The 14,930-nt window shown below is 38.1% G+C and overlaps 2 protein-coding genes across 9 annotated transcripts in view; one reads left to right on the top strand and one right to left on the bottom strand.

Moving 5' to 3' along the window:
* The window catches only part of Lar (tyrosine-protein phosphatase Lar), a 126,269-nt gene that overhangs the window by 89,008 nt on the left and 22,331 nt on the right, over positions 1-14,930 (top strand). For all 8 annotated transcript variants that reach the window (XM_036817067.3, XM_036817090.3, XM_017080890.4 and 5 more), the window contains one exon: positions 3,152-3,331. In XM_036817067.3, coding sequence (XP_036672962.1) covers positions 3,152-3,331 — 180 coding nt within the window. The remainder of the gene's footprint in view (positions 1-3,151; positions 3,332-14,930) is intronic.
* scw (screw) lies at positions 13,603-14,835 on the bottom strand. Its single transcript, XM_017080948.3, has one exon. The coding sequence runs from the start codon at positions 14,809-14,811 to the stop codon at positions 13,606-13,608; it is 1,206 nt and encodes a 401-aa protein (XP_016936437.3). The 5' UTR covers positions 14,812-14,835; the 3' UTR covers positions 13,603-13,605.

Here is a 14,930-nt window from a genome sequence, read left to right as displayed (position 1 = left end):
TTGTCACATAATGAAAGGTTTTCAAAATGTTAGCCAGCGTGTAGAACGTACCATGAAAATGCATTATAGCCGGTCGAAAGCAGGTCTATCTATGGTGATTTGGTATAGTGAGCTAATCAAACAGAAAGCCTATTTAAGGTTTCAACTAAATTTAAGACCTCTTAATTGTCACTAAATTCAATAAGAAAATACTTGGTGTTTGGTTTTGAAATCTCTTTTATATTTTATTTTTGGTGTCTAAAAGTATGCAACTATATTTTGAAGGCTTAGGAGAACAATGATAAAAATTTACTGCCTACTTTTGGGCACCTTAAAAAGTGATTTCATAACCCTAAAAAGTTGTGAGCACCCCATTTATTGTTTGGTATTATTATTTCTTATTTATAATCTCTTGATACATTTTTCCCCTTATTATTTTTTTTTTTTTAGATTTTTTTTACCATCCTACCATAGACAAATATTTAGTATTTTTCCCCCGAAAATGGTCCAAACATAACAGTTTCAAGAGTGGATTTATCCCTTTTACGCCAGTAAGGACCTCCGATTTTTCCAAATTTGTCCAAGTTTGATTGGCTTTTCAATGCTTTTTCATATGCAAACGTTCGGGGGTTTTTTCCCCTCAACATTTCGAAAAATGGTAGCCATTTCAAAAGAGGATTTATCCCTTCAATTTTTGTTTTGTTCTTTGATACACGCTTAGTCTGAGTTTTGTCGCTGTTTGCACTCATGCATATTTGCTCTTCGAATAGAATGCACTTTCCTACATTGTTTAATAGAAATGTGCAAGTTTTATTTGTTAATTTTGGCCCAGTTTCATTATTTTCCATTTGTGTCTGTATTTCTTTTTTTTTTTTTTGGTTCTTTCGTTTTTCGGCCTGTGTGCGTTTGTTTCGTTATGCATTTGCGAGGAAGTGACACTGCAATAATAAATAAAGCAACGCGAATGCAAAGGGGTGATGTGAAAATGACTGAAAATGGCAACAGACAATATGATGGGTTGAAGGGATGAAAAGGGTTGAGAGGGCCAGGACATTTGGGGACAAAAGGACATCGGGACATTGGGACACGATGTGTGGATGCGGATGATGATGATGATGATGACGGCAACGTCAAATGTCAACATCAATGCTGCCGTTGTTTATTCTTTTTGCTACTGTAGTTTTGCATTTTATGCCTTTGTGCTGCAAAGCATCATATACATATTCACAGGCAACCGCATTTTTTGTCTCTGCGTTAAAATTTTAATTTCACGCTGAAAACACAACACAAACGCTTACACAGAGGGCCCCCCAAATCCTGGCATCAGGACTCCTGTAAAAGGCGAAAAAGCTCCAAACAACTAAGTGAGAGGCAAGACATTTGGGGCAGGATATTCAGGGGGATGGGGGGATTGCCAAGGGATGCAGCAGTTAACAGAGGACCAGAGGGCCAGAGCAAAAACAACCGACTGCAACTAACTTCTGTGTGCCCGTTTATTGTGGATTTTGTCGCTGTTAAATGTTTCAGTAAATGCCAAAAAAAGCAGGCTTAGAAAAGTCAAAAGGTCTGCTACAGCTAGCAAATACCCTTGCTCACAAATGAAACTAGATTATATTAAACCAGCGGTCTACAGCGTCCCATTAAGCGGGCATAGGGAATAGTTATGCTCAGCCTCTGCCGGCACACATACAGTGTTGAACAGCAGTCGTCACACACCCATCAATAAGATGCTCCAAAACACTTACACAAATAAAAATCAAAATGTCCTTGTACTCTGTGCCGACGGGTTTTTTAAACCAAAAAGATCTATTCAAAAGTGTTTTTTTTTAATTTTCATCACAAAATAAAAAAATGTACCAAAGAAAGGTTTGAAACAGATGGCTTTTTTTCTATTTTCTATCATAAAATGAAAACAAAGTTTTAACAAAGAAACCGATACAAAAGGTTTCTGACACACTTATTCATTTTATTTGTCCTAAAATTACTAAAAATGGCTTATAAACATTGACCTAGTGTTTAAAAATAGTCTTTTAATGTTTGGAAAAGTGTTGGAAAACGTAATTTGTGTATGTAATTTTATAACACTGTTAAAGAAATTTTTAAAAACTGTATGGCTTTCAGGGAACTTTAAGTAACTACTAGGACCAGGTGTTTGGGCTCTAATTGACTTATCAAGGATACCGAGCCGGTTAGTGTATATAACTCTACCGCTCAAAGAACCAGAATTGCCAGCAACAGTGGGCAGATGGAATGCAATGCCAGCTGCTGCCGGCGACGATGGCAGCTGGAATGATCCGCATCCGCATCCGCTTGCTTCTCATCTGCATCCGCATTCGCATCCGCACCCTGATCCCCCCCCCCCCCTCGCTTCCGGATCCCCCTCTCTCTACGTTTTTGCCAATTGCCATGGCCGCCGACGGATTTAATTGGAAAATGTAAATGAGCTTTGTTCATTTGAAAGATGCAGTTGGGAGAGCAGATGACAGTCGCAGCCGGGGCCACTTGACAGCCACCGCGAGAGTTTTCTTTAAGCTTGTCGCACAGAAGGCGAAAAAAAAGTGAAATAAAAGAAAATAAAAAATAAAATAAAATAAAATAAAAATGGGGATTCGCCGCCAGCAGGGGAAAGGGCAGTGGGATCGGGAAAACTGAGCAGTAGTGAAATTCCCTTAAAGCTGGCAAGCGTTGCAACAAAGGAAATGTCACCCAGAGGTTGGGGTAAATGCTGACCTCACACAAATACTTATATGCATACTGCGTGTGTGTGAGTGTGTGGGGGTGTGCGGGTGTATAAGTGTGGGAATCCCATTGTTTGACTTACAAAATGGCGTAGAAAGCGCCAACAAAAGCAACTGACGACGCAGCCAAGCTTTCACACACAAAGTACAAAAAAAGAAAGCACAAAAAAAAATATGGCAGAAAACGGCAACTTCCGTATATATATAAAAAAAAAAGAGTCGTGTAAAACAATACTTTGCTCGTATGCGTATGCGTATATGTATATGTATGTGAGACGCCATATTGTTTGTCCAAAACTCCTAGGCGTACCGCCCTCGCGATTCCCGCTGCTTAAAACTGGCATATGAACACATTTTCGCAACTCTCTCCACTTGCCTTTCGCAACATAATAATTTTTAACCCTTTGTTATTCGCGACTTTCTCTCCGTTGCAGGCGATAAAACACCCGCAGGCTTTCCGGTTATAACCCAGGGTCCAGGCACTCGCGTCATTGAAGTGGGTCACACGGTCCTCATGACATGCAAAGCCATCGGCATTCCGACGCCAAACATTTACTGGATTAAGAATCAGACAAAGGTTGATATGAGCAATCCCCGCTATTCGCTAAAAGACGGTAAGTGGTTTAAAAATACATTTCATAACATATCATTTAATATATCAAATCATATTATATATAAAGTTATATATTAATATATTAGCAGAGCTTTAAGCATCTCTTTAAAGTGTCTAAAAGTATGCAACAATATGTTGTTAGACAGCTCTCAGAAAATGTTATTGATTTCTCGGTGATTTTTACCCTTTCTTAATCCGAAAATGATTTTATTTCAGTGCTAGTTTCAAAATAGGAATAAAGAATTCAATTATAAAAAAAATCGTTTTTCAAAATCCTATTTTTAAATTCCCTAAAAAAGGTGTCTGAAAGAATGCAAGATTACTTTGTTTGCCCGGATGTTCAATGTATTTATTCCGAAAGAAGAGTTTATTTTTCATTGCACACTTTTAGACAGCTCCCAGAAAAGGTTATCAATTTCATAGTGATTTTTTACCCTTTCCCAATCCGAAAATGATTATTAGTTTCAGTGCGAGTTGCAAAATTCGTAATTAGAATCCAATTATAGTAAAATGCCTATACAAAAGTATTAACTTTCTGTTTTTGTAAGCTGAGACGCCGAACTATCAAATTACAAATTTGAGTTTATAGGCAAGCGTGTATTATCTTCCATCTGCTATACATTGCGTTAAATTAGGTCCCCCCGAAAGCTTTGATGGGGAAAAACAAACGACTTCATTTATGGAAATTCTAGATCCAGACCGTGTCCGTTACCTTTTTGAGCGGGTTCCATCTGCCTTATTTTATTTTATGTTTTTTTTTTTTTTTGCTTTAGCTGTGTTTTTCCTTACGCTCATTTGAATTTCTTAGGAGTTTACTTACGCTTCGACGCACTTTGTGTCGCAAGTTTTTGGGCGCTTAGTTAACGTTTGACTTTTGTCAGGTAGCATCCATCCAGCTACTCTCTCACCTGAGCAAAGTTCGTCCTTTGAAACGCAGAATGGATGGGAGACCTTTTTCAGCTTTCGGAAACTTTCCAAATGTCAACAAAATGTCGGCAGGTCCTTTAATCAGGCATCGCAGCATTCGCAGCATTTGATAATTATGTGTTCAATGTCAGGTCGCATCGTTAGCGCCGATCTTCTGCCTTCTGTGTGTCACATCAAAGGGGGCAAAGTGGGCACAAATGGGCAAAACTAACACAAAAGCTGCCATCTGCAGAAGCCGGGGCCTCTGGTCATTAGAGGCACAAATATTGACATTAATATTGACATTAATATGCATTAAAGAGTGCCCTTTAAAACGACATCAATAATGGTCACGTTGACAACCGAAATGGGGGGTTGGATGGGCCCCCTCCCTCGGAAAACGTGGAAAATCCGAGGGGATGAGAGCTTGTGGGGCATTATTTCAATTGCGAGGACGCGGTGATCGGACAAATGCTTTCCAGCTGGCCATCCACCTAGCCGGGCCTTAACAATTGGAACGTGTTGGGCATGGCAAGAAAACAGGCAGGCAGCGTTAACAAAAACATTATGCCATGTCCTTGCTGGTCCTGTGATCCAACCTCTGCCTGTGGCGCCGCAATGCTAATGAAATGGTCGCTTACGCGTAATGACAGGCGGCCAAACAATTGACTGTTGGCTCCATTGAAGGTCCTTGCCATACAGCTCCTGACTTTCAAATGCCCTGAGATTATCTAAGGTCCTTTTTTATGGTACAGACCTACAGATTATCTGTGTTGGCGATAGAAAAAGGTCAAAAAACATAAGTAGATACATACATTATTATTATTGTATTTTTTAAAAGGCATATCCAGTAGGTCATAAATTCTGAATACTAAGCTGAAGAACAGCTTTTGAAGACTTTTTAGTATTTTTGTACTTACTTATCAGAAAAACTAATTTTAATATGTTTTTTGTTAATATAAAAAGTTTGTATTTAAACCCTATAAAAATCAGCATAATATTTTACATGAATTTAAATAATTCGCATTCATTGGAATTTAGGAACACCATTATTTGGAAAACATCTCCTCGGGAAAAAGTTATTTCAATGTGTTTTTTCTTATATTAAAATTCCACATATAATAAAAACATTAAAAATCACCATAGTATTTTATAAATATTTTTTCCCCCTATTGAAAAAGTCTAAATTTTTTGTAAAAAAAAACCATTTACATTATTTTTTGTTCCTTTGAGCGCCAAATAATTAAAATTTTTTCTTTTAGTTTCTTATATTATCTTATAAAAATTAAAGCCATATAAAAATAACGAAATGGATTGTTAAAGCACTTAGTAAAATGTATTCCCCTAGGCGACATTGTAACTATAAAAATGAGTAGGCTTTGGCAAATGGCTTCCATCATTCTATTCAAGCGAAGTAGATTGCTTGGGTTTTCCCCGACTCCGCAATTTGCAACCGTTTGAAGCGCTAACCAAACCAAACTATCCATCGCCTTTTTGGTTGGCCTACAGCGATGCAAATTAAAAACTGTTACATGTATTTCCCCAAGGTGAAATTATTTTTACCGCTTCAACGATGAGACTCGGACTCCATGCAAACATAGTAAAGTCCGGGGCTTATTTGTTGGATTCGGTTATATATATATTTTTTTTTTTTGCTCGCTTTTCCACGGATGTGGAGGTCGACTAATTTAGCGCAACACGAACCAAAGTGGCCGTGTTCGCTTGTGGATAAAGCAGAAGGAGAAGGTTTTTGCGGGTTAAATTAGTTTTACGTGGGCCGGGTAACTTCTTCTTTTTTGTACCCCCACCAAAGGTGAGGAGAGGGTCCGAACAGACTGGCACCATCTTTGGCGCGTTTAACGAAACGTAAAAGTATTTCCGCCAGCTAAATATCCTTTTGGGTGCCCTAAAACGTACCTTCTACACCCGCATTTCCTTAACCCCGCGCCTTGAAGCACACTTTAAATTTATGAAAATAAATAATTCGCCCGAGGTGAGGTTTTGGATGGGTTTGTTCGTTCTTTGCTCTATTGTGAAAGTTGTGAGAGAGTCCTTCGTCCTTCGGCCCTTTGTCCTGTGCATTCCCAATGACGACAATACCGAGTGGCGAGAGAATACATATATTTCGCATAATAAGTTATGCAAGTCATGTGCCGTTTTATTCAATTAGCACTTTATGGTCCTTTATTGTACTACTCCCTCTACTCCTTACATCCAAGAATTTTCCCCTGAGCGCGTTGATTTTTCGGTTATACGGCCGCCGCCTGCTAATTAGAGCCTGCAGGGACACGAATGTGGGTGGGGTTTTGGGGGGTTTTGGGTCCTCTTTTAGGGGTACGTGAGTTATCAAATGAAAAGTAACTCGGCGGCAGTCGTACTTCATTTTCTTCGCGCCATAATTAAATTAGAACTTTATTATTTTAATAAAACCGTCTCGAGAGCCCGAAGGACCTTATGGCGTTCCCGTTCGCTCATTCTCTTTGTCGCACACCCAATCGCCTTAGCTGGATATATTAATGTGATTATTATACACTCCTCTGTAGTACTATTAGCCCTCGGGTAATTCGGAATTTCGCTAAGAATTACAAAAGAACGGACAAGAGATGGGTCATTATATATGCTTTATATGGTTGTTAAGAGCTAAGAACGCTGGAAAAATATATATTATATAACTTTATGCTTCACTCTTTATAACAAAATATCTCTATGTATGTACACAAATATAAAAATATTTCTTTGAAAATGTAAAGCCCATGAGGACTCAATATTTTAATACTTTTTACCCGAAGTACTCTGCATTCGCTGATTTATTTCGCTCCTTGGGACTTCAATATTTTCCACTTCAGTGTATGGCAAAGGCAAATGACACCGGTCGCACTTCAATGCACAAATACATTTATAAATAATTTATTTAAAATTACTTCGTGGGGCATTTTCATACTCTTTGGCAGTTGGTAGTTAATTTAGTCCTTCGAACCGAACCAAACCGAATCGAAAGGGGTCCCAAAGAGTAGGCTGCCGATAGAAAAGGCAGCGGGCAACGACCAGCGACAATATTATTGAGTATTATACCTTTATTTTTATTTCGCCAAATAGTCCCTCAGGGCTTTTGTTCAATAAAAAGCATAACGGAAGAAATAAAAAGAAAAACCTTTGCAGTAGTAGTGACCACGGGTTTTCCCTGTTTCCTTTGCTTAACTTATTTTTTTTTTTTTGCGAAAAGGTTCTGCCGCATCGTCTGGGGAAATTACATTTTCAGGGTTGGAATTCTCATTGGCAAAAAAAAAGGGGGGGAAAGGAGTAGCAGAAAAATGTTGGGCCTTTTCAAATATCATAATTTGGCTTTTAAGCAAAAGAGGCTTATCAGAAATTGGTTTCGCCTGAGCCAATTGTCTTAATGGGTTGTGTGTGTGTGTTAGCAGATGAACTCAACTGAAAGGAAGTGTCAACGAAGGGTCTATCAGGGAGCAATTGAGACGATAATGGTTTCCTTGGCCTGAGCAGGTGCAATGGCAAAATTGTACTCGATAGACTTTAATAGGCAACTTTATATCAATTTATTTGGAATTCAAAAACAACTTGACAACGGTTGAAAATCTAACAATTCCCCTCCTACACAATTATGCCAACTCAAATGCTACTACAGCACTTTGTAACTTTTAATCTGCTTACATTTATGTTCATCCAACTTCTGACACATTGCTTTAAGTGAATCTAAAGAGCCCACATCTCGTGAACTATAAGCAAAACATGATAATAAAAGCGCAGTTAAAATTAAATACAACTTTCCTCAAGTGGATACTTAAGTTTTAACTATCTGAATATTGAGTTGGATTGCTCGCAGTATTGCCGGGGTGGCGTAAAACAAGGAATAGAGGCCATATAACTTGGAGCAGGTAAACCTTAATGTGGGGAAAACTGGTAAGCAACTCTCAAGACCAGCTTGAGACTGGAGTATAACCGACAGAGAGCTCAGCTTGCAACATCGTCTTATTTTTTATATGACATTTTTATGCCTTCCTTTGTTCGAAACTTGCACGTGGCGACCAAACCCAACCCCCTATCCCAAAACCCTACTTTCTCAAAAAAAAAAAGGGGGGGGGGGGGGGGGTTCAGCAGCAGCTGCGACGATGATGGCCCCTCGACCTGCGACCTGGGCTCTGAGCTCCACAACTCTTTAATTGCTGGGCTCCATCATTACAATCGCCTTGCCACTTGACGTGACCAACCTGGTGGGGCAAGAGGAAATGCTACAGGGAACCGGGAGGGGAAAAATGGGGGGAAAATGCGGGAAAAAGGGGGTCTGCACGCAATTATTTACTTGAGCCGTAAAACTGTAGTTAAGGCAAGTCAACTTGAAAGCATTTTGGGAAAAGTTTAATGCTTAAATTATGAGCTTCTCCTTGTCACTGGGCTCCTCTGCTCGAAAGAGTTGACAGTCACTTTTGTTGAAAATGAGACAGTAATTGCCAAAATGTGCATGACTAGAACGGCTTTCTCCCAGCGGGGGCATGTCCTGTTTTCACTTGCCACCGCCTTCCCGAGTCTATAAGATTGGTTGGAATGGTATGGTATGGTATGGGGGTCAGTTGGGGTTGCTTCTTTTCGGTTGACGATAAGTCGTCGTCACTTGCATTACCCAAATTGAAACTTTGCACACTTTTATGTGGATGAACTTGGGTGAGCTTGGGTGGCGCCAGTCCGCCCCATAAATGTCACTTTGTAACGACGACGACAACGAGGACTACTTAAATTAAAGCATAATTAAATTAATAATCCCATTTGGGCGTGCAGCCAACCATTTGAAGCTGTAGCTGAAGCTGAAGCTAAACCTGAAGCCGAACTCGAACTCGAACGCGAACTCGATACCAAATCCTTGGCTAGGAAAGTGTGCGTTTCGAGCGGAAGTTGCAGAATATGAAAATGACTGCGCTAGCGGAAGTGCAGCTGTGTGGCGTGCCACATGTGTGCCACATCCAAACTAACCCGCAACCAATGTCTTGCCACATTGGCAGCGGCTACATAATCAGGTGGATTGGGTTCGTCTACCAACGACCCAATGGGTCTTTCACTTTGCTTCCCATTGAACTGCGTTACACTTTGGTGATTCTAAGTATTACGTTTTCTTAAAATGCCACTGAAACGCTTCAAACTTTCCTTATTTTAACTTTAAAAATGTTGTTTGTAATATTCTCTAAAATTCTAAAACAGCTTGTTTATTTCTAGTTAAATGGCAAACTTCCCCTATTTTAGCTTTAAAAAGTTGTTTGTAATATGCTCTAAAATCACAATAGAACTGGTTTAAATGTAGTTACGTTCAATTGCAAATACGTCGACTCAGTTAGTTGAACCCTTCCCACATTTTAACTTAAAAAAAGGTTTATAATGCGCTCTAAAATCATAATAGAACTGGTTTAAATTTAGTTACAGTCCTCCAAATGAAACTGGTCACACCTCATTAAACGCGTAAATTTCTTATTGTATTTTTTTGAAAAAATATATGGAAGTACATATAAACGAGTGTTATTTCTTGTTTTTGTTAGTACAGAAAAATCCGTGCTTTCCCAAAAAATAAGACAACAATATGAAAAATAATATATGTCACCCCTCATTGAAATTGAGAAAATATTTATTTTTATACTTATTGAAGCGAAAAACAGTAGGAAAAACTGTATTTATACTGTATATTATAGCATATTTAAATTTTAAATGTTCCCAATACATTGAAATTAGTTCTGGGACTCTTTAAATATGACTTCTGAGCCAAACCCCTTCGGATAAAAACGATTTTTCATGAAATATTCACCTGCACACCGGACCAGACTCCTTTGCTAGCCTGTCCATTTGTTTATATTTCTTTTTTACGACGCTTGAAAGAATTTTTAATTTTCATAAGAGTGGCACACGCACGCGGCAGAGACAAGGCCAAAAACCCGGGGAATGACTTACATTCGGGACGCAGAAAGGGGCCCAGATGTATGCTAGCTTAATTTTTATTGCTACAGCCATCCTGCACGCAAAGTGCTTGGCTCGGCGGCTTACGTTAATGTTTTTGGCAGAAGGTTGCCCAGAGAGTTTTAATGAAACTTGCCTTCATAAATTTTAATCAACGTTTTTCACAGACATTGTCTCTTGTTCTTCTTCTCCTTTTTTTTTCAAAATTTTATATCATTTTTTTGTTTAGCCCTTTACCTTGAATAATGTCAGGGGCAAGGATGCGTAAGCTTTAAAAAACAAAAAGAGAATGTTTGTTTGGATCGCTGAGCCACACATGTCAGCCAAAACGAAAGTGGTCGATTATTTATAAAAGTTGCAACATTTAATGGTCGTTTGAATGGTTCAATGGTTCCTAAACAATGACATCGACGGTTGGAGACAGCGGCGTTGGGGGAATTCTGGCTGCGCAGGAAGTGCAACAAGCGTAATAAATGTTCAGCCATACAGGCCAAATAGTATGCAATAAATTTCGCAACAATCAACTTTGATGCATGTTGTAGGTGAGAGCGGCAGTAGTGTCGAATAAAAATAAAAGCTCACGGCATCCTTTTCACAACCAAAACAACACATAAAACACAACTCACATCCTACAAATGGTTGCTGCACTAAAAACCGCACAGCAATCTACCCCCGCATACATCACTTTTAGTCAGTTTATTTTTTATTTCCCCCCATACCATCTCTATAAATATTTTTTTTTTATATCAAACACAAAATGACAACCATAATAAAACGGAAAGGTACATAAAATAGACACAATAAACATGGCTTTAGTGCGAACCAAGCGATTTTGCAACATTTAGCGTAGCCCCTTTTTTATTCCGATATTTACATGGCAGTAGCGTAGTTAAAGATCCTTTTCCGGGGGAAAGTCAATCCACACATGTTCCACTTTTACTACCTTTTAAACAGGCTCAATGTAAATTAGAAATTTTCCATTGGTTTTGGTCCATAAAAATACCTAACTAATAAGATACATTTAATTATTTTAAAATATTAATTTCTATAAAGTATCCCTCTTTTCAAGCCTCTGTTTTTATTTTTTTACTGTAGTGGAACAACAGAAGTCATTAAAATGATTCAGTCAACTGTAGTAGATTTTACTCATATATTTATTTATTTATGTACTCTATTTGTTATTCTTTTTTGGGAATTAAAGCATATTAAAATTTGGTAAAGGGTACAGTTGCATTAAAAAAAAAACTAATTGGAAATTGTATGATATTTTTATATAATTACAGAATTTTCCTTTGAAAATATTAAAATATTTTTTAAGTAAAATTTGTACTTTACACAAATGATAATGGTAAAAACAAAAAAAAAACCTTTCGTATAAGGAACTAAAAACATTTTCCACTCACCCACACTCTCCACAAATTTAAGCCCAGTATCATATTAAAAGAAAATACGATTTTGTAATTTAAGCCTTCCGCTTAAGCCTGATCAATACTGCTTGTATATGCACAAAATGCGGCAATAAATAATTAAACGATAATATTGCATATGAAAAACTCTCGTTTCGCAAATTAATTGTCATATTTCATGCAGATTTTAAATTTGCTTACCTATAAGCACACACATAACCCCACACTCTTTAATGTGGATATTTGTGTGCATATTGAATTGAGGTTGTTGATTAATTGTATGGGAGAGAAAATTGAATATCGAAACTCAATATGATTAATTTCGCACAAACATACGCACACGGTTACACATTTTAACGTTTATAGAGGCTTAGAAATCCACACGTTGCTAACGACTCTATCATGCTTCATTAAAAATGCTAATATGATTTTGCGAAAAGTATGAAATAAATTTGCAAAATAAATTATAAACCAAGCAATATAAATCATTGCCTCTCTCAACTATGTCTCTCTAAAATTATCGTGTGAAATAATAGTTATTTGTCAATTAAATAGCGCAATAATGCCATAACTTTATGGTTTCAGTCAGAGTCAAAATGAAAATGTCAATCAAACCAATGGTGAGCCGGGAAAAATATCTACAAAACGGTTGATTTTAAAGCCAATGGATTTTCAGGATGACAAAATCCTGAAGTGAAGTGGATTTGGTTTACGTTAATGTCATATTGTCTACTCATCGCCGACTCGTGCATCATTGTTTATTAGTCATATAAATATAATGTCAAAGTGATGTCGGTTTATGGCCTTTTTCCCTTCCAATCTCCAAAATGTTCCTCCCGTTTTTCCCCCCATATGTGTGTCATTCACATTAGCGTAATATGCCGGAAAAGCGAGCCTCGATATTTAATAGATGCCTGTGTGAATGTGTCTTTTCCCTTTGGCAAGAGATTGCAAAAATTTTCGTGGGGTCTGGTGACTTGTCGTAAAATTTATATGGCTTTTAAAATCATATAAAAAGTGTTAATTTTCCATGTGTTGCTTCTCTGGAAGCCGAGTGGATGGATTCCCTACATAAAAGAGCAAGGTGAATTGAGAACCTTTTTATGGGGGCAATGAGGATAATGTGGGTTGCCTATTAAAGTGATGTGAGATAAGCAAACATCATTTGACTTTCAAATTTATTGATAAATCTAAGATCTTACGACTTTGTTACGGTTAAACCCCAGCCCACACATAACCCAAAGGCGTCATAAAAGGGCGTAACAAGTAAAGGTTTTGCTAAATAAACATAAAAGTTGGTCTACCTCAAAAGCCAAGAAAGGGACGTGTGTTTAAACAGTGATTCCTATTTTTAAGCTGTAGTTGGGTCTTAAATCTCAGACAGTTACTGAAGATTTATAATGACTTTTGTAAGCTTTGATGGTATAACCTTCATGAGGATTATATTTAATGTGTAGCTTGTTTTTTAAAATATTAAATATTTTGAAAGGTTAAAGAATTTTGTAGTTTTCGCTTATAAGAAGTATTCCAACACTCCCATCAAAATTCAAAAATATTTGTTTAACAAGAATCGAAAATGTTGGATTTATGTTTTTTAAAAAGTTATTATACCTATTCTTCAATAGTTTCTACATGATTTATATTCACATAGAATTCTGGAATTTATTTTTAACTTTTAAAAATAGTTTTTTTCTTAATGGGTACCTTGTTTTTTGAAAATATAAAATATTTTAAAAGATTATGAATTTTGTAGTACTTGCTTATAAGAAATTTTCCAACAGTCCAATCAAAATTCAAAAGTATTTGTTAACTGTATATCCTGGATTTATTTTTCTTCCCTATTGTTTCTAAAGAAGTTATATTTACATAGAACTCTAGAATTTATTTTTTTAACTTTTAGAGAAGGATTTTCTTACTTCTCAAAATTATTTATCCATTATTTATCTATTTACATGGAACCATATTTACATTATTTTAAGATTTTTCATTCACTTAACTCAAACCAAACCTAATGGCATCCACACTCCCTGGCCACTGCATTTTGGTACTTGGTAAGGTCGATGATGTCCTCGTTAAGATATCGCAGGATAGTGATGGCTCCCAGAACTGTGGGCACGCAGCAGGGCTTGGGCAGATGTGGCTGCTTGAGGTGCATCAGAGTTTGGACGATGGCGTGGTTGGTGGCATTCATTTTGGTGCCCAGCGGGAAGTTGCAGCCACCGCCGCAGAAGTAAGCCTCGAACTTTTTGGGCGCTATCACCCAGTTGTGCATATGCAGCTCCTTGAAGTCCACGGTGAAATTGAGGCGTTCGCAGGACTGCGGTGGTCTATATAAATCGACGGGTGGCCGTGGAGGAGGTGGTGGGCTTCCTCCGCCAGCTTTTCGTTTCTCCAGATCCCTTTTAAAACGAAGCTTCTGTATTTTAACCAAGAGCTCGGGTCCATTAAAATAGCCCACGATGAAGGGTTCCAAACTGGATCGACTGGCCTGTGGAGCCACCAATCCCGCAGCAAAGGTGCTCAGTTGGGAGTCGCCAATGGATATTCTCAGCTCATTTCGCCGCGGCTCATTTCTACTATTGAATAACCATGTCCTCAGAGTTTGCGTTAAATTAAATTCCAACCAGCCACGCTCATTTGATGTGGTGTTCACGGAACCCAAGATGCGATAGGAGAAATCCTGACGATTGTCCAGTTTTCGGTACACGGACACCGTAAAGTTCTCTCGTCGTTCCACCAAACTGGGTTGTTTGTATATCCTGAGCATGGCCTGAACCAAACTCAAATCCATTGGCACATCGTTGGTATTGAAGGTTATGTGCATATCCAACTCGTTGTCCAGTTCCTCGGGCTTTACTTGACTGGAAAATGTAAGGATGCTATTGCAACTGGCAATCTCCTGTCGATCCTCGTTGGAAATCAGAATGTCATCGTCCAGAGAGCGTTTGTGGCGCTGATGGAGGACCTCTTTGGGTTCTTGGTCCTCGCTAATCTCATTGTACACTTCCAGCAGGAATTTCGAAGCGGAATTGTGCAGATTGGGCTCTGCTTGACGTCTTGGTCGGTCACCCAAATCCAGGATATCAATCATCTCCATTTGTTCGCTCAAAGGACGTTTCTGATATATGGGCATCTCAATGTGACTGTTTGTGGTTAGGTATGTGGTGCCACCCACAAGACATATAAGGTTGGTTATCACAAACAGGTTAAACATTTTTGCGGTGTATTCTGTTCAAGGTTCAGATTGCTAATGATTTGCTTGCTGAAAGAATTGTGTCTTATATTGCATAACAGGTAAAAATTAGATCACTTTATATATAATCTTTCTTTGGT

The sequence above is a fragment of the Drosophila suzukii genome, chromosome 2L, assembly GCF_043229965.1.
Source record: "Drosophila suzukii chromosome 2L, CBGP_Dsuzu_IsoJpt1.0, whole genome shotgun sequence".
Classification (NCBI taxonomy): Eukaryota; Metazoa; Arthropoda; class Insecta; order Diptera; family Drosophilidae; genus Drosophila; species Drosophila suzukii.
Note: the sequence above shows the minus strand (reverse complement) of the source record. Positions and strands in the feature narration are given on the sequence as shown.